Genomic DNA, 24,775 nt, shown 5'->3' with positions numbered 1-24,775 from the left:
GTTAGAAGTAGAACGAGAATTAAAAGATAAAGAAGTGGAGATGAAAAATAAAGAAATGGAGATGAAAGAAAAAGAATTAGAGATGAGACGTTTAGAATTAGAAAGAGAAGAAAGAAGAGAGGAACGAGAAAGAGAAGAAAAAGAAAGACAGAGACAACATGAACTAGAAGTATTACGATTAGGCGCTGGACAGAGACAAACTGGAGCAAGCGGTTTCGATCCGGTAAGGAATATCAAAATGGTCCCCAAATTCAACGAGAGAGAAGTTTCGAAGTTCTTCGCAGCCTTCGAGAAAGTCGCTGCCTCTTTGGAGTGGCCAAGGGAGAATTGGGCCATCATGATACAGTCAGTCTTGACTGGGAAGGCCCAAATCGCCTACTCTACGTTATCCCTTGACGACTCCGGCGATTACGATATGGTGAAGAAAGTGGCGCTCATGGCGTACCAATTGGTACCCGAGGCATATAGGCAAAAGTTCAGAAACCTGAAGAAGACCTCAGAGCACACTTTCACCGAATTCGCCACCATCAAGGAGCGACTTTTTCAAGAATGGTGTGCCTCTCGGAAGGTGGAGACCAAGGAAGACCTCGAGCAGCTGATTCTGCTCGAGGACTTCAAGGATTGTTTGTCTGGAGACCTCAAGACGTACTTAGAGGAACAGCAGGTAGAGACCTTGAGTGCAGCAGCCACCATGGCTGAAGAGTACATCCTGACTCATAGGCCGTCTGCTAAGTACGTCCCAAGGAATTACCAGCGCCGGTTCGACAGACCTCATGATGAAGAAGAAAGACCCGTCCCACAAAGCGCTAAGAAGACGCCCCCAGGTAGCCCTCGAAGAACAAGTCCTAGCAGTCCGAAACACCGGAGCCCGAGGAGGAATATGGTGTGCTGGACTTGTGGGCAGAAAGGGCATATAGCTGCTAGGTGCCGAGGCAGAAGAGGTGGCAGCGCACGAAGGGAGGTGATGTTGATGAGCTGTGGAACATCACCAGCAGGAAGCCAGTTGACGACGACGCAGGAAGAACCCAGATTGTTTTCCCCCTCACACTTCAGGCGGGTATGTATCGGGTGATCATACTGGTAGATCTGTAGTAGTGCTCAGAGATAGTGGAGCAGCCCAGTCCCTGATCATGAAGAGCTCGGTACCCGAGGGAGTAAGTGTGGATGGGAGACAAGAGGTTGTCCTGGTTGGGTTTCCAAGGACGCAGTACATCGCCCCCTTAGTGCCAGTACATCTCGACTCGCCTTATTTCAGCGGCACATGTGCGTTGGCAGTAGTCGATACCCTCCCTGTGGCTGGGATTGACGTGGTACTAGCCAACGACTTGGTGACCGATTGGAGCACCAATCATCCCAAGGTTGCGGACGAGTCTACCGGAACAGCACGGTCTGAGGTAACAGGCAATGGTAATGTCCAGGTAAAGACAGACCCGGATTTGAACATATTTAATTTGTCCTCTCCCCCGCAGATCGACAGTTATCTAGCAGTGTCTCCTGATTCTTCTCTTGACAAGGAACATGAGGTTACGATGGCAGGAGTACCTGAGCTAGAAGAGAGGCCTTGTGGGCAGACACCCACGGATACCAACGAGTCTGGAGCGAAGGCTGAGGTGTGCTTGCGGTACGGCAAGTTACAGCGTGTAGTGGACCAGCCAGAGATTCTCCAGACGTCAGAGGTATGTGAGGTGTGTTCAAAAGGTCTAGAGCCCCCTTCTGTCCAAGCCAGGCTAGTGGATGGTGCCGGCTATGGACATGACAAGCTCAGGAAACTTATCCCTCGACTTACCAAATGTTTCCTATCGGTATTTTGTTTTGTTCTCCTATGTGTTCTCAGTGTTCTCAGTAAGGATCAGTGGACGACCCGACGAATGATGGCTCCCATGAACATCGTGAAGAGGTCCCAGGGATTGGAGATTTGTACTGCAGGTGTTGCAGTTGAAGGAGGGACCTGGAAGGTGATAATTGATACAGGAGGTACGACATGTGATAATATGAGTGACTGTTTCCGACAGGTTGACACCCCCCGCGTGATTGCTGAACCTCAACACAGCGTTATGCGGAACGTTGGTCGACCTGACGGTGACAGAGCGAATGCCACCTGCGATGTACGAACAGCCCCGTTGGGACTAGGTGTGGACCTAGTAGAGTATGCTGTAAGTACTGTTTTACTCGCGGTCGCTATCACTCTGAATTATCAGACCCCTGTATTCCAGGTTCCTGTCTCCCTGAAGGACCATCGGACCGGCACCAGAAATGCCGTCTGTGGTCAGCCATCATCGGTGCCACGACATAGGGAAGTGTCGAGTCACCCCAGATCGTGTCGAAACCAATCCGTACTCGAGAGAGGTGAGATGATGCCCCTGCTTGACATCGCAGTGGAGACGTGGAAGGTTACGCCAGGCAGGACATCGCCTTCAATCTACAAGTTCCCTTTGTGCCAGGGTTCTTTAGTACAGTTCTGTAGACGAGACAGCCTCGCCATCTCAGATTATAATGCATGTGTGTCCATTTGGAGTTGTGTCGTCGTACTAATTTGGTTTGTGTTTCTTTTTATAGAACCCCAAACCAAATTCTTTTTGGTGGGGAGGTGTTACGAACCCGGATCCAGCGTCCGAGCAAGGAGCAGTAACAACTACGCCATCTGTGGGCCAGCTCCCGAAACCCCCGCCAAACGGACGACGACACCGGGTGAGGACAGCGTGTACTGGCCTCGAGAACCAGTTTCCAGTCTGGTTCAGCACTCTACACCGCCGCTCCTGACCTCTGGTGAGGTGGTGCTCCGACGACAGCGCCATCTATGGACTGGATACGTCAGGTGTTTGTGTCTGAGCCCGTAAGTGTGGTGTTTTAGTGTCCCGGTTATTGATGACGTGTCTGCTTACAGAGCCGACCTGGGACCACTGTGATGGAAGTGGAGTCAGTCTACCCGAGGCAGCCAGTCTCCATACTGTGAAGTTTGCTGCAGCTGTTGTGAAGTCGTCCCCCCGGAAGAACACTGTGATGTGTTAGCCTGCCAGTGGAGTGGCAGTAAGAGGATTTACCCGGGACCGACTGTTGGAGACGATAATCCACTGGGGTATTGAGGACAGGAGGGTGATTGGTGATATCACACGAGACTCCTGTCTAGGGCGTACCCCTTATATCGTTCGTGGAGTGGCCGTACCAGCCTTGGTGGCTCAGTACCTGCCAGCAGACCAGCTGGACGTGTGGTTGACGGCCTCCACGACGGTGCCCCCAGTGGACCTGTGTTTTGGCTGACCTGTGGCCCGGGTAGGCTCGGCATTCTCAGAGGACACGTCTTGAGGCCACGAAGAAAGCACCGCGGACTCAGCACCTAGCTTCTTGATCCAGTCTTCAGCAGAAGACTACATTGTGAATAATCCCCTTGTATAGTGTTAATACCCTCCCCCTGTGCACGTTTGATTTCTATATATTTAATAGGTGATGGTAATAATTATAATATTAAGTTCTTAACTTTCTTTCCCTACTCCCTTTTAAGTTACTTGCGTCACGGATCTCATCCCTTGATAGCCACTACTGGCTTGGGAACGGATACATATATCTTCCTCTAACAACATCAGAGTAAGGACCCCGTTGCGTCCCGAGAGGGCCGTAACATAGACGGTTGGAACAAGTTAGGTGAGAAGGTGGTGGAGGCCAAGACCGTCAGTAGTGTCAAAGCGTTATATGACAAAGAGTGCTGGGAAGACGGGACACCACGAGCGTAGCTCTCATCCTGTAACTACACTTAAGTAATTACACTTAGGTAATTACTATGACAAAGTCACTGAGGCATTAGAAGAAAAACAGAATGCTGATGTGATATACACGGACTTCGCAAAGACTTTTGATAAATGTGATCATGGAGTGATAGCACACAAAATGAAGTCAATGGGAATAACCTGTAAAATAGGACGCTGGATACTCAGTTTTCTGTCAAACAGGACTCGGTGAGTAACAGTCAACCATATAAAATCAAGTCCAAGTGCAGTTAAAAGATTTGTACCTCAGGGTACAGTCCTTGCACAGCTGGTTTTTCTTATTCTCATATCAGATACTTTATAGACAAAAACACAAAGTCACAGCTTCATATCATCCTTTGCAGATGACACAAAAATCAGTATGAAAATTACCTTGGCTGAAGACATTGAAAAACTTCAAGCTGATATTAATAAAGTTTTCGACTAGACATCAGAAAATAACATGATGTTTAACAGTAATAAATTCCAGGTACTGTACTCAGGTACGGTAAAAATGAGGACCTTAACCACTGTGCTGCGCCGAGTTTATTGTGAAATTCCCCCGGTGCACATGAAATAAAGTGTTCCCCAAAAATTATTTTTTCTTCATAAAATGATAACTTCCCTTCCCTGAACATGTCTATGTAAAAATAAATACCAAATTCCACTTACTTTGGCTGTGGGGACGTGGAAAAGGTGTGCTGTGGCGTCATCAGGGCCTGGTTGGCCATGGGTGAATCGCCCAGACACTGTCGCGTGGGCCATTCAAGCACCGGGTGTTGCCACAAATATATTTTCAATTATTTGTTTTATGTATTTCCAATGCAGTTTTTTTTGTTTTTTTATCATATATGATGCATATTTGTGTCCTTTACAATATGTATACAATAGAACATTCATAATCTTCCCTGGAACTGTGATACATGTGTCAGTAATGTGTCCTCAATAAATGTTTATTGTCGCAATATTACCTGTTAAAAATTCACTAAAATTACAATATGTACAGTTTCACACACTATTTACACAGTAACACACTGTATTACAGACTCCTTAGTGTGTAATACACACACTTGGCGACCTTAGAATTTTTTTTAGTGAGTATAATTGGACAGACTTGTTGCTAGGCAAGGAAGTGAATGAGATGTATGTCAAGCTTTGTGAAATATATGATAAAGGCAAAAAAAAAAAATTATACCAAAACAGAGATGCAGAACTAGGAAACAGGATTGGTTCAATAGAAATTGCGAGAGGGCCAGAGACCAAAAGACACAAAAATGGAATCAATACAGGAAGAGGCCAAACCCCCAAACATACCAACGATACAAATATGCGAGAAACAACTACACGGCAGTGAGGAGAGAGGCAGAAAGAAATTTTGAAAAAGGGATTGCAGACAAATGTAAAACAGAACCAGGTCTATTCTATAAATTCATAAACAACAAATTGCAGGTAAAGGATAATATTCAGAGGTTGAAAATGGTAAATAGATTCACAGAAAATGAAAAGAAAATGTGTGAAACACTAAACGAAAAGTTCCAGAGTGTGTTTGTACAAAACAAAATCTTTAGGGAACCAGACACAATAAGAATTCCAGAGAACAGCACAGAGCACATAGAGGTGTCTAGAGACAAAGTGGAAAAAATGCTCAAGGAGTTAAGTAAGAACAAAGCAGTTGGTCCAGATGGAGTTTCACCATGGGTTCTGAGAGAATGTGCACCTGAGCTCAGCATTCCACTTCAACTGATTTTTCAGGCATCCCTGTGTACAGGAGTTGTAGGTGATGTGTGGAAAAAGGCTAACATAGTTCCAATCTACAAAAGTGGAAGCAGGGAAGACCCCCTTAATTATAGGCCTATATCATTGACAAGTGTAATAGTCAAAATATTGGAAAAAATAATTAAAACTAAATGGGTAGAACACCTGGAGGAAAACGACATAATATCAGACAGACAGTATGGTTTTCGATCTGGAAGATCCTGTGTAACGAACTTACTCAGTTTTTATGATCGAGCTACAGAGATTTTACAGGAAAGAGATGGTTGGGTTGACTGCATCTATCTGGACCTAAAAAAGGCTTTTGACAGAGTTCCCCATAAGAGGTTGTTCTGGAAACTGGAACATATTGGAGGGGTGACAGGTAAGTTACTAACATGGATGAAAAATTTCCTAACTGACAGAAAAATGAGGGCCATAATCAGAGGCAAGGTATCGGATTGGAGGAATGTCACGAGTGGAGTACCACAGGGTTCAATTCTTGCACCGGTAATGTTCATTGTCTACGTAAACGATCTACCAGTGGGAATACAGAATTACATGAACATGTTTGCTGATGATGCTAAGATAATTGGGAAGATAAGAAACCTAGATGATTGTCATGCCCTTCAAGAAGACCTGGACAGAATAAGTATATGGAGCAACACTTGGCAAATGGAATTTAATGTTAATAAATGCCATGTTTTGGAATGTGGAATTGGAGAACATTGACCCCACACAACCTATATATTACAGTATGTGAGAAATCTTTAAAGAATTCTGACAAAGAAAGGGATCTAGGGGTGGTGTAGATAAAAAACTGTCACCTAAGGACCACATTAAGAACATTGTGCGAGGAGCCTGTGCTACACTTTCTAACCTAAGAATTGCTTTTAAATACATGGATGGCAAAATACTAAAGAAATTGTTCACAACTTTTATTAGACCTAAGCTGGAATATGCAGTGGTTGTATGGTGCCCATATCTTAACACTTTCGCGCTCTCGGCGCTCAAAAAAAAACAATACCCCAGATGCTTTCGGCACTTCGCGTGCCTACGCGGTAAGACCGAAAAAGTGTACACACTTTTGACTGTCCTGACAATAATTGAAAGCGCACGTATTTAAATTTGGTATCACTGTGTTCGCAATGAAATTGTCTATAAGAGCATACCTATAAAATGCCGCCCAAGCATAAGGAGTATCAACACCAAATAAAAAACTATGCAGATCACTCGCCGATAGTGCCAAACAGCAACAAAATGTTTCCACTCTCTTAATGGTTGCGAAGCCTACAGTTGTCCTACATCGCTAATTTTGGTATCGTTGGAATCGCAATAAAATTCTCTACACGGACATATGCATATGAATGTTTAATATAGGTAATTGCCTACCCGCAAGAGTGTGTGAAGTGGAGAGTAATTAGCCGCGAGCGCACTGGCGAAAACACAGGGGGGAAATCATGCTTGGAAAGTTTATACGTTTCCTGACCCTACTTTTCTATGTACGTATTTCTTTTTTATACCAATGTGTTCGCAATAAAATGTTCTATAAGATGAACTGTATAACATTTGTACAAAGCATGTGTAAGAGAAGCGCCAAATATAGAACCACGTCGCTCAGTATGCGTTCGCGGCAGAAACGAATGCATTGTTTTCGTTCGTTTGATGTTTGTCATGTTTATTCTTGTTGAAACATTTTATAATTTGTATGACAGTGATCGCAGTAAAATTCCCTACACAGACATATACATAACACATACAAATATTTCCCACGTGTTGGATATATCAACGGCTAAAGGGAACCCACTGCCACACGCTCGTAACACCCCCAAACATACTTTGTGTATTTTTTTTTTTACTCATAGAAGTTTATGAGATATAATATTCATTCTGGTACCAAAAAATTCGCAAATAAATTCTCTACAAAACAAAAGTATCCCCATCCATTTCGGTTAAAAAATGGAATTTATAGAAATATTTTTTCGATGGACGAGAAAACTAGGCTGTTATGCGGAATCGTAAGAAAAAACAGCGACGAGTTATCTCTAATCTAAAGCGCGAAAGTGTTAAGAAGCACATCAACAAACTGGAAAAGGTGCAACGACATGCTACCAAGTGGCTCCCAGAACTGAAGGACAAGAGCTACGAGGAGAGGTTAGAGGCATTAAATGTGCAAAAACTAGAAGATAGAAGAAAAAGATCGCGATATGATCACTACGTTCAAAATAGTAACAGGAATCGATAAAATTGATAGGGAAGAATTCCTGAGACCCGGAACTTCAAGAACAAGAGGTCATAGATTTAAACTAACGAAACAAAGCTGCCGGAGAAATATACGAAAATTCACTTTTGTAAACAGAGTGGTAGACGGTTGGAACAAGTTAAGTGAGAAGATGGTGGAGGCCAAAACCGTCAGTAGTTTCAAAGCATTATATGACAAAGAGTGCTGGGTAGACAGGACACCACGAGTGTAGCTCTCATCCTGTAACTACACTTAGGTAATTGCACTTAGGTAATTACTCAGTACATCGGAAGTGAGTAATAATCAACGAAGTAGCCCATGGTACACAGCGCAACTTCGCTCTCAGTGCACCAGGTACAGATAAATTTTCGCTTCCTGTTTCTTCATTCTGTATGCTTGCAAATAACGCACTCACGTACACCCTTGGCTTTAGTACTTGTAGGTTGTATGTAGCCAAGCTTGTAAAGCATAAGGTAGTTTAGAAAAGATTATAGGAAAAGATCAATTTGTAAGGTAGTCTTGAAAAGATCCTTTTGTATGGTCCCACACAGGAAGAGATTCAGCTTACCTCAAGAGTGTCCGTCAGTCAGAAAGAGATTCAGCTAGCCTCAAAGAGTGTCCATCAGTTAGGAAGAGATTCAGGTATTCTTGAAAATATCTATGGAAAACACCACCATGGTAGCCGCTAACACTGTTCATCTATGCTATTTATATCAGATGGATCATCACTGAACGCAGAAAACGATTCATCTATGTATCATCTAAATAAATTGTAGATAGCATAGGATTGCAAGGGTGATGCTCAGAGCTACAACTGGAGACGCTCGCTGTATCACTTGCATCCGATCTTTGTGTTAGGTCCTTATTGCGCCTAGCCTCACCAATATTATGACCCTTATGTTCTTCAAACAATAAGGTTTGAATTTCACCGACAGAGCGTTATCTTTCAACACTACATCGGACAGGTGTTTGGGAGCCAGAGGCGCGTACACCACCGATGGTTGCTCATTCAGTACTAACCCAGCCAGCAGCCCCTAGGGCATTCTGGGAATTTTTTCCAAGATGGCTGCCTCTCACTGGAGGTCGTAAGAGTCCAATTTGTACACAACCAACCTCGTACACATTTAGAATTGGTACCGAAAAATCAAAAAAAGTTTTCTCGGTTGGCGCAGTTTCCCGCTGACCGAGAATACAGTGGTACCTCGGAATGCGATTGTCCCTGTATGCGAGGTTTTCGGAAGGCGAGGTGTATTTACTCCAAAAATTTGTCTCGGAAGGCGATGGTTACTTCGGGAGGCGAGTTTGGACACGAGTTTGTTGATACGCGTACAGCCGACCTAGCGCGTGGTGGTTCAGCGATCGTCGCCCCTCCGCCCCGCCGCCCCTCAGTTTATTATTGTCTCGCACTCAGTGACTACCCCCACATCAATTCTTCTCGCGGATTTTCAGTGTTTTGTTGGATTTTTGGTGATTTGTCTATACAATTTGTTATTATATATCTCACCATGGGTCCCAAGAAAGCCAGTGGTAAGGATAAAGGCCAGAAAGCTCATGTGAGGATGACAATAGAGGAGAAACAAGAGATCATTCGGAAGCATGAGAACGGTACACGTGTTGTTGAACTTTGTAGGCAGTACAACAAAGCCACATCAACAATATGCACTATACTTAAGAAGAAAAATAAGATTATGGGTGCTGAAGTGGCAAAAGGAGTAAGAACATTAACGGCACAAAGACCACAAATACTTGAAGAAGTGGAAAAGTTGTTATTAATTTGGATACACGACAAGGAGTTGAGGGGTGATAGTGTTTCGGAGGCCATTATTTGTGAGAAAGCCAGGGTGTTGCACGAAGACCTTCTAAAGAATACCCCTGCAACGAGTGATGCAGATAAGAAAGAGTTTAAGGCAAGCAGGGGCTGGTTTGAAAAATTTAGAAAGAGAAGTGGTATCCATAGTGTTACAAGGCATGGGGTTATGTGATGTGATTATGGAAGGGGACTCCCCTTCCAAACAGTAACTCCCCTTCCAAACAGTAACTCCTCTCCTCCTCCCCCCTCCTCACCATCTTCCATACGCCTACAGCACTCGACAGCAAGGTAAGTAATAACTGGAACACAGTTTTGTAGGTTTATTTAGATGAATTAGGTAAATTAGGTATAAAAATTTAGTTTGATGTGGGGTTTTTGGGGTAGTCAGGAACGGATTAATTCATTTCCCTTTATTTCTTATGGAGAAATTAACTTCGGAATGCGAGTTTTCGGAAGGCGAGGCGTCTCCAGGAACGGATTAAACTCTTATTCTGAGGTATGCCTGTACTCGGTTGGCGCATTTAATTAAGTGGCTAAACATAAAACAGGGTACAAAACACAATCAAATGTGCCCATAGTAGGAAAACAGCAGGTAAAGGATTTGGGAATAATGGTGGTGGACGACCTAACGTTTAGGGAGCATAACCATGCAAATATTGCGTCAGCCAGAAAAATGATCGGATGGATTACGAGAACTTTCAAATCCAGGGATCCCATCACAATGGTTGTACTCTTCAAGTCACTAGTGTTGTCCCGTCTTGAGTACTGCTCAGTACTCACTTCCCCCTTCAGAGCAGGAGAGATTGCTGAAACAGAGGGAATACAGAGAACATATATGGCACACATAGACACGATAAAGCACCTAAATTATTGGGATTGTTTCAAAGCCCTCCAAATGTACTCACTAAAAAGAAGACGAGAGAGATATCAAATAATATACACATGGAAAATACTGGAGGGCCAAGTACCAATCTACACGGTAAAATAACAACGTACTGGAGTGAATGATATGGAAGAAAATGCAGAATAGAACCAGTGAAGAGCAGGGGTGCCATAGGCACAATCAGAGAACGCTGTATAAACATCAGAGGTCCACGGTTGTTCAACACCTTCCCAGTGAGCATAAGGAATATTGCCGGAACAACCGTGGACATCTTCAAGAGGAAACTAGATTGTTTCCTCCAAGGAGTGCCGGACCAACCGGGCTGTGGTGGGTATGTGGGCCTGCGGGCCGCTCCAAGCAACAGCCTAGTGGACCAAACTCTCACAAGTCAAGCTTGGCCTTGGACCGGGCTTGGGGAGTAGAAGAACTCCCAGAACCCCATCAACCAGGTATCAACCAGATATGATTACCACCTACAAAATAATAACTGGAATGTACAAAATTGACAAAGAAGAATTCCTAAAACCAGCAACTTCAAGAACAAGAGGACACAGATTCAAGCTAAGGAAATAAAGGAGGCCAAAAAATATTAGTAAGTTTTCTTTTGTAAACAGAGTGGTAGACAGTTGGAACAAGCTAAGTGAGAAGGTGGTGGAGGCCAACACCATTGTAGTTTCAAAGTATTATATGACAAAGAGTATTGGGAAGATGGGACACTATGAGTATAGATCTCATCCTGTAACTACTTTTAGGTATATTACAAAAGTGTTACACACATATATTACAAAAAGCCATTACAAAAATATTTGTGTATGTGAGGATGGGTTGGGAATGGGGGAGAATTGCCTGCACTTTCATAGTGCACATTTTTATTTTAACTCAGTAATAGAAGTTGCTTATATCATGTTTACAGTTTGGATTGGAAAAGTCTGCACCTAGCACTGCTTCACAACAGTCTGCCTTTGCTGTGGACACTGGCAAGAGAGAGGTAAGGGCTTACAGTACAAGTTGTAGAACATCAATCCACTAAATATTTATATTTCTGGGGGGAGCCCCGTCGGCTCCCCGGAGCTTTACCAGGCTGATATGCTAATGTCAGACTTTGGCATCAGTTATGTGTATGGAGTTCTAGAGCCTACCAGAGACCACCAGCCAGAACCTGGCCCCCCTCAGAGAGGCAAGGGGAGCAATGGCCTATAGAAACCCCCGTGTGGTTGGAAGTATTCTGTGTCTGCCATCGACCGGGTCAAGCATCCAGGAAGATAAGCATTCCAAAACAAACCCCTATTCTGGTTAAAATTGCTACCAAAAGCCAAACTAGTAGATAGAACTCCCCAACTGAAAACAAGCAAACTAATATGACGTCACACGTCACCGCGCCGCTGTCGGCACAGCTCCCCCCTCCCTGGGGGGAGGGGGAGCCCCAGACCTCTCACGCCGGCTCTCCACCCATCAGTTCTTCGGCTGATGCTATAGGCACCAGTTGTGTGTTCCGGCTCCAATTGTTGTTTCAGCACTGTACCTAGAGTGTGGTGTCTGTCTTCTAGGAGGTGCGTGAGCCGGGAGTGAGTCTCCAGTACTCGGGCTGCATGCACCTAGGGTTCCCTTCCCTAGGTGCCCTGTAAGTACTGCCCATGGGGCTTGGTGCCACCTTCCACAAGTTCCTTGGGTTCTGCCCCTGCTAGGCCGTTTACTGCTTGGTTTTCAGCCGCTCTTTGTGTGCTTGGGTGTTCTGTCTCCCATGTTTGCCTTAGGGTAAAGGGCAGTTTCTGGGGGGAGCCCCGTCGGCTCCCTGGAGCTATCCAGGCTGAATGGATATGTATAACTTTCTGGCATCAGTCAAAGTGCTAGGAGTTCTTGCCTACCGGGGACCACGAGCCAGAACCTGGCCCCCTCAGAGAGGCACGAGGAGCAATGGCCTATAGAAACCCCCTTGTGATTGGGAGCATTCTATGTCTGCCATCGACCGGGACAGGCACCCAGAAAGGTAGGCGCCCCAAAACAAACCCCTATTCTGGTGAAATTATTGCTATCGAAAGCCGAACGAGTGGACAGAACTCCCCAAACAAAATTATCAAACTAGCATGACGTCATCACGTCGCCGCGCCACCGTCTGCGCAACCCCCCCCCTCCCCGAGAGGGGGAAGAGGGAGCCCCAGACCCTCCACGCCGGCGATCCAACTGGCAGTTCTTGGCTGATGGTATTACTGGCTGGTCAAGTGCCTCTGGCTCCGGTTTTTGTTTCAGTTCTGTGCCTTGTGGTGTGGACTGTCTCTACCGGTGGGGTGTGAGCCAGGAGTAAGATTCCACAGTACACGGGCAGCATGTGCCTAGGGCTATCTTGTCTAGGTGCCCTGTAAGTACTGCCCTTGGGGCTTGGGGCCACCTTCCACAAGTCACCTTGGGTTCTGCCTCCGCTGTGTCCTTTACTGCTCGGTACTGGGCCTCCCTTGGAGTCGGCTGGGGATTTGTTGCCCTGGTTTGTCTCTGGGTAGGTGGTAGTTTTCGTCACTGGTAGGGGCGCGGGGTACTGCACAGCTAGTTTTCACCATTAACAGCGACCAGCTCTGTTCCGCCTGGGTACGTTGTCCTCTTGCGGGGTTTTTCTTTTGTTTTTGTTTTTGCCTGGTGGGGGGTCTGCTTTTACTATGGTCCCCCTTTCCTGTTCTAGGTGAATTTCTTTCGAATTCTTCTGTTGGCGGTACTCCCGCTTGGCCCCCGTGAGTGGACACGTCCCGGGGGTTCAGCTTTAGCAGTTTGTTGGTAGATTTGGGCGCCAGTTCGCGGTACCCTGCCTGGGCTTCCCTTAGCGTGTACGAAAAGCTAAGGGCCCTGGGAAACCCCACGGGGGCTCCGTGGTCCTCTAGATGTGTCCCCGGAGTCCCCCTCGCGTCCTGCTAGTTTGACGGTTGATCTGTCCCCTTGTCTCAGGGTGACACTCACCTGTTGTGCCTCCGCCATGCTGCCTGTTAGGTCCTTGTTCTTGTGACCCGGAGTCGTCCGATGATTGTTGTCGGTACGCGCTCTCCTTCACCCAGGCCACTGGTGTTGGGATTGAGTACTACAGATGTTGGAGGTAGCATGTTTGGAGCAGATGCTCTTTTGTTTATGATCTTGTTAATAATATTTCATGTACCTGATAATGTTTTTGTTGTTGTTACTGGCGGAGAAAAAAAAACGATGTGGACGAAGATTGTTTGTCTGACCAAAACCATAACAGTGGCGACGAGAATTAAACATCGCTGGCAGAGAGCCTGGGTACGAGACGTGGTGTGAGGATCAAGACAGTGCAGGGTACGTCGTGTGGACGAGTGGACGCTTCGCATATAACAGTGGACGCTTCGCATATAACAGTGGACTGTGCTACACCGTGGCCATGGCTACCATGTCAATCGAGCCGTTAAACACTGCCAAGATCTCGTTGGACCTGTGGCTCAGCCTGCTGGAAGCAAACTTTCAGTACCGGGAGATTAAGGAGGACGCCACCAAGAAAGCGGTACTCTTAGTTTCACTGGGTTCTGAAGCATATAGTGTTCTCGGAAATTTGTGTGCACCTGAGCACCGCACACGAAGACCTATGTAGACTTGATTGCTTTGCTTAAACGTCAGTATGTGGTGAAACCATCATATCACAGGAGTTTGATGGATTTCCAGAAGAGGACGAAAAAGCAGCAGGAATCCGTACAGGATTTATTTGCGGAATTGAAGGCTTTGGCTAACCACTGCATCTTCGGAGCACAGTTGGATGGCAGGGTTAGGGACCAGTTGTTCATGGCAGTGGAAAAGGAGAATTATTTCCCTAACCTGGTAGCAGAAAATTTGGATCTACAATCGATGACTTCATGGACAGTGCTCGAGAAGATATTGAACCTGGAAAGGGCTTTTGGAAGTAAGACTTCTTCTCAGGAAATTATGGTCGTACAGAGCCAGACCAGATGTACACACTGTGGATACAAGCACATAAGTAGCAAGTGCAAGTTTCGTGCATATATATGCAACTTTTGTAACAAGGAGGGACACTTGCAGAGAGTGTGTAGGGAATATCTGAACAGGAACAACAAGGCCTGGGAGAGGAGACGACCAGGGAATGCAGGAAGAAGAGGTAGTGGTATTGTGGTCAAGGCAGTAGAGGAAGGTAACCAGTCTGAAGAAGCTGCAGGTGAGGAAAACCGACTATATTCGGTGAAAGAAAAGGTATGTTCAGTGAAGTCGCAAGTGGTGAATTTTGTAATTAATGGGAAGTTACTTCCCTTGGAACTGGACACTGGTGCTGCAGTGTCAACATTGTCTAGAGATTGGGCAGATACCTTGCAATTGAATGTAAAACCAGGTAAAAAATCTTTAAGTGCTTATGATAATGTACCGATTAACACTTTCGCGCTTTAGATTAGAGATAACTCGTCACCGTTTTTTCTTACGATTCCGCATAACAGCCTAATTTTCTCGTCCATCGAAAAAATATTTCTATAAATTCCATTTTTTAACCGAAATGGATGGGGATACTCTCAGATTATATACGTTTTGTAGAGAATTTATTTGCGAATTTTTTGGTACCAGAATGAATATTATATCATAAACTTCTATGAGTAAAAAAAAAAAAACACAAAGTATGTTTGGGGGTGTGGCGGGTGTGGCTCTGGGTGTGGCGGGCGTGTGGCAGTGGGTTCCCTTTAGCCGTTGATATATCCAACACGTGGGAAATATTTGTATGTGTTATGTATATGTCTGTGTAGGGAATTTTACTGCGATCACTGTCATACAAATTATAAAATGTTTCAACAAGTATAAACATGACAAACATCAAACGAACGAAAACAATGCGTTCGTTTCTGCCGCGAACGCATACTGAGCGACGTGGTTCTATATTTGGCGCTTCTCTTACACATGCTTTGTACAAATGTTATGCATTTCATCTTATAGAAAATTTTATTGCGAACACATTGGTATAAAAAAGAAATACGTACATAGAAAAGTAGGGTCAGGAAACGTATAAATGTATAAACTTTCCAAGCATGATTTCCCCCCTGTGTTTTCGCCAATGCGCTCGCGGCTAACTACTCTCCACTTCACACACTCTTGTGGGTGGGCAATTACCTATATTAAACATTCATATGCATATGTCCGTGTAGAGAATTTTATTGCGATTCCAATGATACCAAAATTAGCGATGTAGGACAACTGTAGGCTTCGCAACCATTAAGAGAGTGGAAACATTTTGTTGCTGTTTGGCGCTCTCGGCGAGTGATCTGCATAGTTTTTTATTTGGTGTTGATACTCCTTATGCTTGGGCGGCATTTTATAGGTATGCTCTTATAGACAATTTCATTGCGAACACAGTGATACCAAATTTAAATACGTGCGCCTTCAATTATTGTCAGGACAGTCAAAAGAGTGTACACTTTTTCGGTCTTACCACGTAGGCGCGCGAAGTGCCGAAAGCATCTGGGGTATTGTTTTTTTTTTGAGCGCCGAGAGCGCGAAAGTGTTAAGGTCTATGGCAAGGTGTCGGCAAAAGTAGGTTATAATGGAAAAGAAATTGTCCAGGATTTTTATGTAGTGGATTCACATAATCCTAGCCTATGTGGTAAGGATCTCATGGAAAAAGTGGGAATTTTCTTGGCGGGCCTAGATGAATTGTCGATAGTTAAAACAATTAAAAGTGCCGAACAAATGTTAGACAAATATTCAGTGGAGGCAGATAAGCCAATTAATAGCATGGTGGCAAAAATTCACCTGAAAAGTGGGGGCTTCACCTAAATTTTTCAAGGCAAGAACAGTGCTGTTTCATTACAAGCAATTGGTAGAATCAGCCCTGGAAAACCATGTGGCAGAAGGCATCTTAGAGCCAATTACACATAGTGAGTGGGCAGCCCCAATTGTACCAGTGTTGAAGGCAGATCGGAAATCCTTGAGAATCTGTGCAGACTTCAAAGAACTGAACAACCGCATACACTATGAGAAGTACCCTTTACCTAAGATAGATGAGTTGTTGTCAGTGGTCTGCAAGGGAACAATTTTTTCTAAGATTGACCTGAAAGATGCTTACTTGCAAATTCCTGTAGAGGAGGAGAGCCAGAAATTGTTAGTGATTAATACCCACAAGGGGTTATTTAAGTATAAAAGACTTCCTTTTGGACTCTCCTCGTCTCCAGCAATTTTTCAGAGATTCATGTCCCAGTTGTTAGTTAACATTGAAGGTGTGGCTAGTTTTTTAGATGACATTATTGTATGTGGGGAGAATGAGGAAGTGCATGATGCTAGATTAGAACAAGTTTTGAATCTTTTGCAAAAGCACAATGTGAAGATTAATAAGGGAAAAACAACGTTGAAGACCAAGGCCATTGAATATCTGGGGTACCGTATTTCAGGTAAGGGCTTTACTCCTCCTCACAAAAATGTAGCTGCTATAATAGATGCCCCAGCCCCAACATCAGTTGGGGAAGTACAGTCTTTTGTTGGGATGGTTACATATTTTTGTAAGTTCGTGAAGAACTTTTCAACAAAATTAGCACCCTTGTATGAATTGTTGAAAAAAGGGGCTAGATTTAAGTGGGCAGCAAGAGAGGAAAATGCATTCAGGAATATTAAGCAGGAATTGATCAATTCTCCAGTGCTCATTAATTTTACAGGTAGACTCCCGTTAAAACTGGAGGTAGATGCTTCCCCAGTAGGAGTGGGTTGTGTATTACAGGAAGTAGATGGTCAGGATAAAGTAGTATATTTTGCTAGCAAGAAATTATCTCCTGCGGAACAGAATTATTCTCAGTTAGATAAAGAAGCTTTAGCTTTGGTATATACTGTAAAAAAACTGAGGTATTTTCTGCTGGGGAGGAAATTTCTTGCTAGAACAGATCATAAACCCCCTGCTAGGATTGTTTGGCAGAGGTAAGCAGATTCCAGTTAATGCCAATGCTAGAATTCAAAGATGGGCATTACTACTCTCTCAGTTTGAGTATGATTTAGAGTTTAGGCCAGGCAAGTATAATGTAGTAGCTGATGCATTAAGTAGATTGCCTGTGACAGAAGAATTAAATTCCAGTATTCCAGTGGAGTATGTTAACCTGGTGGAATCTATGTCTTTTGAGGATATTTCATTCCAGACTATTAGGAAGGCAACTGGTAGAGATCCTAAATTAAGTCTGTTGTTGAAAAATGTCAAATATGGTTGGAATGATAATTTGTTATTGTCAGAGTATGCTGCAGTGAAGGCTGACCTTAGTATTCACCAGGATGTACTCTTGTATAGGAATAGAGTGGTGGTGCCTGGGGAACTGAGATGTAAGATTTTGGAACAGCTGCATGTAGGCCATAATGGCATAAATGCTATGAAAGCAGAAGCTAGAAGTTGGGTTTGGTGGCCAAAAATAGACCAGGATATTGCTGAGGTAACAAAAAATTGTCATATTTGCTTTAAGAATTATCAGAAACCCCAGGCCCCAGTACTTTCTTGGCCATGCACTGGAAAACCCTGGTCTAGACTTCATGTAGATTATGCGGGACCTATGGATAATAAATATTACCTAGTGGTGGTGGATTCATACACCAAATTTCTGGATGTGCATGTGTGTAATTCCACCACATCATCTGTAACTTGTGAATTACTAAGGAAAACATTTTGTAATTTTGGATTGCCAGACATAATTGTCTCAGACAATGCTCCTTATTTTGTTTCTGTGGAAATGGAGGATTTTTTCGGAAAAATGGTATTAAACATGTAACACCTGCCCCCTATAATCCTTCTTCAAATGGTCTAGCAGAGAGAGCAGTGAGATCCTTGAAAGAAGGGTTAAAGTGGTTTACAGAAGGTACTATTAATACAAGGCTTTGTAGATTTTTATATAATCAAAGGAAAACTGTTCATTCTACTACTGGTAAATCTCCTTCTGAATTACTGTTTAATAGACACTTTAAAGTGCACATGGAAGCAGTAAAGACAGATCCCAATAAAGAGAAATCGGTAACTAGCTTGGCCAGTCAGTTGGCTCAGGGAGAGGAATTGTTGTTTAATGAGGGGGATGCAGTATATGCAAGGAATTTTGGAAGTGGAAAGCCCAGGGTGGAAGGGAAAATTAGGGAGGTCCTGGGCCGCAGGAACTTCACTGTGCAAGAGCAGAGTTTTGGGAACATTAATTGGAAAAGGCATACCGATCAGCTCATGCCAAGGTTCACAGGGAATTTTGAAGACCCTTCAGGTGGGGGTGGGGCAATTAGTGATATCCATCCTAATAATGAAGGGATAGCAGCACCTGCAGGAGACTGGGAGGCAGAGCAAGGGGCAGTAGAGGGTAATAGGGATACAGTTAACCCTATGGACTCTACAAGGAGTAATTCAGAAGAATGTTTCCCAGAAGTAACAGGTCAGGACTCCCAGTTGAGAAAATCAGGAAGAGTCATACGACCGCCTGATAGACTTAACCTGTAGGGATAGAGTTTATTTAAAAGGGGAGGAATGTTGGGATTGAGTACTACAGATGTTGGAGGTAGCATGTTTGGAGCAGATGCTCTTTTGTTTATGATCTTGTTAATAATATTTCATGTACCTGATAATGTTTTTGTTGTTGTTACTGGCGGAGAAAAAAAAACGATGTGGACGAAGATTGTTTGTCTGACCAAAACCATAACTTGATAATCGGGTGCAGGCGGGTGCGGCGTTGCTTGCTGGGTGTGTGTTGCTGCAACGCTCTTGGTTTGCGGCCCCGGATGCCCCGAGGCTGCCCCGTTTTGGTGGTTGGGGTCTGGACTTGGGGGGGTGGGGGTCGCTTTGGCTCTGGCTCCTTCCGCTTCTTGTTCCTCCCCTTCTGTTCTACTCACTTCCTCCCTTGCTTCCTGCTCCGAACCATAGGAGGGTTTCAGGGTTGGGGCAGGGTCTAGTTGGGTTGAGACTCGGGCGGTCTCGGGGGTTTTCCTCTTCCGGAGTGGCGGCGGAGGCATTCGAGTCGGTTCCTCCAGCCGTGCCGTATGGGTCTGACCAGTGGGCTCCCTTCATTAGTGTTTGCACGGCTGCCCCCGGCTTTTCCTTGTTAAGCTGGGGCTTTGGGGTGCGGCTCGGCCCTGGGTCATGCCGTAGAGGTTCCCGGGGTTAGGGAGGGGTTACCTGAGGTGCCTCGGCCCTGTTTGCTCTTCTTGGGTCCTTGTACCTTTGGTGTGGGGCTGGCAGTTCCTCAGAGTGGGGTTGTTCCTTCCCTCTGTGTTCCTGTTGTTTTCGGGTATACCCCTCCCGGGGTTCGGTTCCGTGTTCCTTCGGGTTCGTCGGTCCCGTCATTCATGGGGGTGTGTTTCACCCTCTTTTCCTTACCCTTTTTGCTCTTATGTCGCGATGCTGTTCACAAAAAAAAAAAAAAAGTGTTCAGGTAAGGTACATGCATACAAGGTGTGTAACAAACATTGATGGATTTCTATCTTGGCCTAGTACGTAGGGCCTCAACCGTTTCGTATCATTGTACCTGCATGTTCCTTGGTCAGGGGTGCTTGTCGTGGTTCTAAATAAATAATAAAAATAAATGTTTATTTAGGTAAGGTACTTACGTCCAAGAGATTTTACAAAGAATGATGGATTTATCGATAGGGCTAGTGCATACAATGCCTATAGCCACTATTACGCAAAGTGTTTCGGGCATTCGTTTCGGGCAAAGCGTTCTCGTTGGTTCACGAGTCTCTTCGTACCTTCCAATATTATTGGAACGTCTGTTGATTTTCGATGTGGTTCCATCGGGTCTTTTGTCAGCCTTGTTGGTTCCCTTCCATCATCTGTTTTCTTTTGCTTCGTTTTCACCTTGTTTTATTTTCGCGTCGTCTCTACTTCCAGTTTCGGCGTTCTTTGTCTTTGTTCCGCACACCTTCCTGGTGTTTGTACGATGTCTGTACGTTGTGTGTACGATTTGTGTTGTCCGCCTGGTGTACGAGCCACGCCTCCCGGTGGACGGGTGGTGCGTTTCGTACCTCATGTGCTGGGCCGCGGTGTGCGTTTTGTTTATGGGCGGTATGCTCGTGTGTTCGCGCCGTTTCTCGTGGTTTTCTGCGGCTTCTTGCTCGTTTCTCCCTCCGGTCGTGGCCCTCTGGATGCTGAGGGTGTTTTGGATTTATGTCTGGGGATGTCACTTTGTTCTCCCTTTGTCCTGCTCGTTTTTCTGCAGGGCGCGCACCTCTGGCCGTATTCTCCTTCGACCTCGCATTTTATTCGGGTAAGGGTACATACTATGCCTACTGCCTCGAGTATGCATGGCTTTTGGGCACACCTTTAGCGCTGCTCCTAGTATGTTACTTGGCTCGCCTGTGTTGTGGCACGGTTGTGTGTCTGCTCTGCAGGTGAGGTTGCCTTGTCTGGCGCTTCTGTTGGCCTAGTGCTGGTTCTCACTTTTGGTGGGGTGCTTGCCTAGTAGTGCTTGCGGGGGTTGAGCTTTGGCTCTTGGGCCCAGCCTCTCCTGTCGGTTGATGGTTGCGCAGTTTCTTGGGCCTTCTGGGCTCTGTCTTCTTGTTTGCTCCTGTGGGTGGCATCTGCCTCCTCCACATGGCATTTTGGTGCTTTTGGCTTCCTTTCCCTCTGCCATTACTCGGGTTCTTTTTGGTGTCTGTGGCTCCTTTGGGTGCTCACTACCTCCTGTGTCCCCTTGTGCGTACCTGCATACGGACATAAGTACAATGGCCCTGCGGAGGGCCTCTTGGCCCGTGCGAGGCAGCTACTAATTTAAATTAAATTTTGCTCCGAGGGGTGAGTTTATTGGGCAGCGCCACTCATCTTGTGAGTGGACACACTGCCATAGCAGCATGTACAACACTCCCCAATAGGAGGAAAACCCGCTGGGTTGTTCGTCCTGTCACTTGTACCCAGACACAGCTGGGATTTGCTTAACTGTCTCAAGTGAACAGCTCCTCAAACAAGAAGATTAACATACATTTCCACTCACTTACATGTCCAACCTGCCCTTGCACCAATAGTGGGGCCCCACCACCACGTTACATGGTAATTGGTTCCGCACATCACCGGGCCTGTTACTGTGCTGCACGGGTGGCGTGTGCCACTATCCCAGTTTCTATTGTTTCGTGGAGATTGGTCAATTAACACAAACACTAAGGAACTACTTATCTTTTGTTGCATATACAGTAGTTGTGGGTGATCGTTGGCGAGCAATGGTGTGGGTTGGGCGCACTGGGTGTTGGTATGGTGTCTCGAATGTCTGTTCTAGACCACACTTGCCGGTAGACTAGTTATTATTCGCTACTCTGCTGGTTATATGCTTGGGCTCTGCCTCAGTTCCCCACAGGTTGGCAGGACTTTTTGTTGGACGTACGGAACGGTTTGAGTTCCGTCGTTGGTACTTTGTAGAGCATTGCTTCTCTCGTTAGGCTCATGCGTTTGGAGCGAGTATCTTCTTGGGATACTCTACTCCTTCCGCCACCCTTGTTCACTGTTCCATTCTTGTTTACTCTTCCCCGCTTGGCGGGATTGCGTCGATGGCTCCTGACTGGGGTGTTGGGTGTGGTGTTTGGTCACCTTGCGTGCGTCTTTAGTGCCTTTTGTCCATCTTTTGTTCTTTGTTGTCCTGTGGGGCTCTGCCCCGCATTTCGGTGCTTTTGTTTTCGTTGTAGATCCCTGGGTCTTTTCCCTGTCTGGACACTTTCCTTGCCTATCTTCGGTGCCTGACTGCACCCTCACATAGCCGAGGGAGAGATCTTCTCGAGACCCTCATGATAACCCTGCTGTCTGTAAGGTCCCTCAGGTATGTACGCGCTCCTCTACACATTTTGTGGTTGGTCGTGTGCGTTACTTCCCGGCCTCTCCTTGGGCCGTATTTGTGGTTTTCCTTACCTAATTAAGTTTTTCCTCCCCCATGCCACACTTTTTTGTGTATCTGAGTCAGTGCTTCTTGATTATCCTGTTTGGTGCTCCGGTGGACCTCTGTCCATGTTCCCCGTCCTGCTTTTGGACTTCTCCGGTGTTCCGTTTTGGTACCGAGTTCATGCGATTTCTGTGTGGTTTTCTGCAGGCCTCGGGTTGCACCGTCTGTGGGGGGGGGGGTGTGGACTTTTCGGTCTGCCGCTCCTGCCTTCCTGATTCCTTTTCTTGGAACCGGGTTTGCTGGGTTCCGGTCCTGGTTTCGGTTTTTCTTTGTTCCTTTTCCGGACCGGGTGTGTTTGTTTTCCTGCGGTTCTCGTCCTTGGTGGTTCTCCTCTTGGATGCCTCGGGGATGCGTGTATCATTCTTCCCTGCTGGAGCTGGTTCTGTTGCTCCTTTGGGTTGCGGGGTCGCTGTTTTTAGATTCGCGTTTTGCGCTTTCGATCGTGGTGTTCGTTTCTCGTCGTTTGTGTTGGTACAGGTGGGTTCGTTATTGGTCTCCCACCTGCACGTTTCGTCTTGGGGGCGGTGTTTGGTTTTCCTATCGCTGCGAAGTGTCCTTCGGTCTTTGATAGGGTTGGTTTGTCTTCCCTTCGGGGTTGTTCTGGGACCGTTGTCGGGGATTGTCCTATCACCTCATGTTGGGTGGTGCTGGCGGAGCCGCTCCTGCTTACGTTCAGTGTTGCGGTTCCTTCTGCTCCATTTCACTTGCTGTCCTGGGCATCGTTCCCCTCTGGCCTGCTCTTTAGTTTTGGGGCCGTCCTGGTCGTTGGCCTGGGTGGTCTTTTTCTTCTTGCTTTGGTCTTTGTTTTGTCTCTGGTTTTGGTTGTTCAGTTAGTACGTGTGGTATCTGCCTCCCGGTTTCTTCCCTGTTTTACTTATATTTTGGTAAGGTAGCTCTGGGGAGCCGACGGGGCTCCCCCCAGAAAACCAGCGTTGAATGTAATGAAACACCATTTTCTGGGTGAGTCCCGGAGGCTCCCCGGCATCCCTCCCTCCCTCCGGTCGGCAGCGTTTTCGCGTATTTTGACATCCAGCCTAAGAACTGCCAGTTGGATCACCGGCGTGGAGGGTCTGGGGCTCCCCCTTCCCCCTCTCGGGGAGGGGGGGGTTGCGCAGACGGTGGCGCGGCGACGTGATGACGTCATGCTAGTTTGATCATTTTGTTTGGAGAGTTCTGTCCACTCGTTCAGCTTTCGGTAGCAATAATTTCACCAGAATAGGGGTTTGTTTTGGGGCGCCTACCTTTCTGGGTGCCTGTCCCGGTCGATGGCAGACATAGAATGCTCCCAATCACAAGGGGGTTTCTATAGGCCATTGCTCCTCGTGCCTCTCTGAGGGGGCCAGGTTCTGGCTCGTGGTCCCCGGTAGGCAAGAACTCCTAGCACTTTGACTGATGCCAGAAAGTTATACATATCCATTCAGCCTGGATAGCTCCGGGACTCACCCAGAAAATGGCGTTTCATTACATTCAACGCTGGTTTTTTGCACTGGTGGGGCGCAGGGTGCTGCGCAGCCTGTTTTCAACCAAATGGCAGCCGGCTCTGTTCCTCTTGGGTATGCTGTCCTCTTGCGGAGTTTTCATTTTATGTTTGTTTATCTACCTGGTGGGGGGTCTGCCTTCGTTCTTGCCCCCTGTGTCCCTTGTGTTCTGAGCATTATTCTGGTGGTTCCCCCTGCTAGGTCCCTGTGAGTGTACACGTCCCGGGGGTTCAGCTCTTAGAAAGTTGTTTGGTAGCTTTGGGCACCGGTTAGCAGTACCCTGCTTTTGATTACCTGAGCGCGAGTCCTATTATAGTAAACGCTCGGGACCCTGGAAAACCCCTGGGGGCGCGCGGGTCCAATGGATGTGACCCCGGAGTCCCCCCTCACTTCCAGCGAGTTTGAGGGTTGCTCTCACCCCTTGTCTCAGGGTGACTCTGTTTTGCCTCCGTTTGCTGCCTGTGGAGTCGGTGACACCTTCGACCCGGAGTCCTGCAAGTTTTGTTCCTATTTGTGGCTCAATTACCCATTTGTGCTAAGCGGGTGCAGGTAGCAGGGGCGTTGCACGTTGAGCCTTGGTGGTGACGACTCTCTTGTTTGTTTGCTCCCCGGGAGCCCTGGGGCTGCCCTGTTTTGGTTCGTGTTGGGACCTGGGAAGACGTGGTCGAGGTCGAGGGAGGGGGTAGACGTACCGTGCGCGCTCCGTTAAAATCGTGACATTAACCCTTAAACTGCGCAACGCGCCTGCAGGCTCACGTCTGGTTTGCGCAACGCGCCTCCGGGTATTTGTATTTTTCACGTTCCATTCAAAACTCCCGCGGCTACATGGGGTTCACATCAGCTTCCTCAGGGCTCTTGTAAACAGATGCCATCTTTAAAAAAAATCGTGGTCCACATTCCCGGGTGTGGGAGCCTCAGTAGTGTGTGAGCAACCAAGGCGGGCGCTCGCAGCATGAGCGCACAGCACTGCTGTTCAGCATGTGACCACAGCATCGCCTAATAATGTCAAAATATATATATAACTTGTATTATT

At 46.2% G+C, this 24,775-nt stretch overlaps 1 protein-coding gene across 4 annotated transcripts in view; it reads left to right on the top strand.

The window, feature by feature from the left end:
• Window positions 1-24,775, top strand: part of LOC123746137 (AP-4 complex subunit mu-1) — a 244,115-nt gene that overhangs the window by 84,183 nt on the left and 135,157 nt on the right. For 3 of the 4 annotated variants that reach the window (XM_045727433.2, XM_045727430.2, XM_045727431.2), the window contains one exon: window positions 11,341-11,415. The exons of the other annotated variant lie outside the window; for it this stretch is intronic. In XM_045727433.2, the coding sequence (XP_045583389.1) occupies window positions 11,341-11,415 (75 nt within the window). The remainder of the gene's footprint in view (window positions 1-11,340; window positions 11,416-24,775) is intronic. 4 annotated transcript variants of the gene reach the window in all.

The sequence above is a fragment of the Procambarus clarkii genome, chromosome 78, assembly GCF_040958095.1.
Source record: "Procambarus clarkii isolate CNS0578487 chromosome 78, FALCON_Pclarkii_2.0, whole genome shotgun sequence".
NCBI classification, from domain to species: Eukaryota; Metazoa; Arthropoda; class Malacostraca; order Decapoda; family Cambaridae; genus Procambarus; species Procambarus clarkii.
The sequence above is the reverse complement of the archived record's forward strand: the minus strand, read 5'-3'. Positions and strand labels throughout refer to the sequence as shown.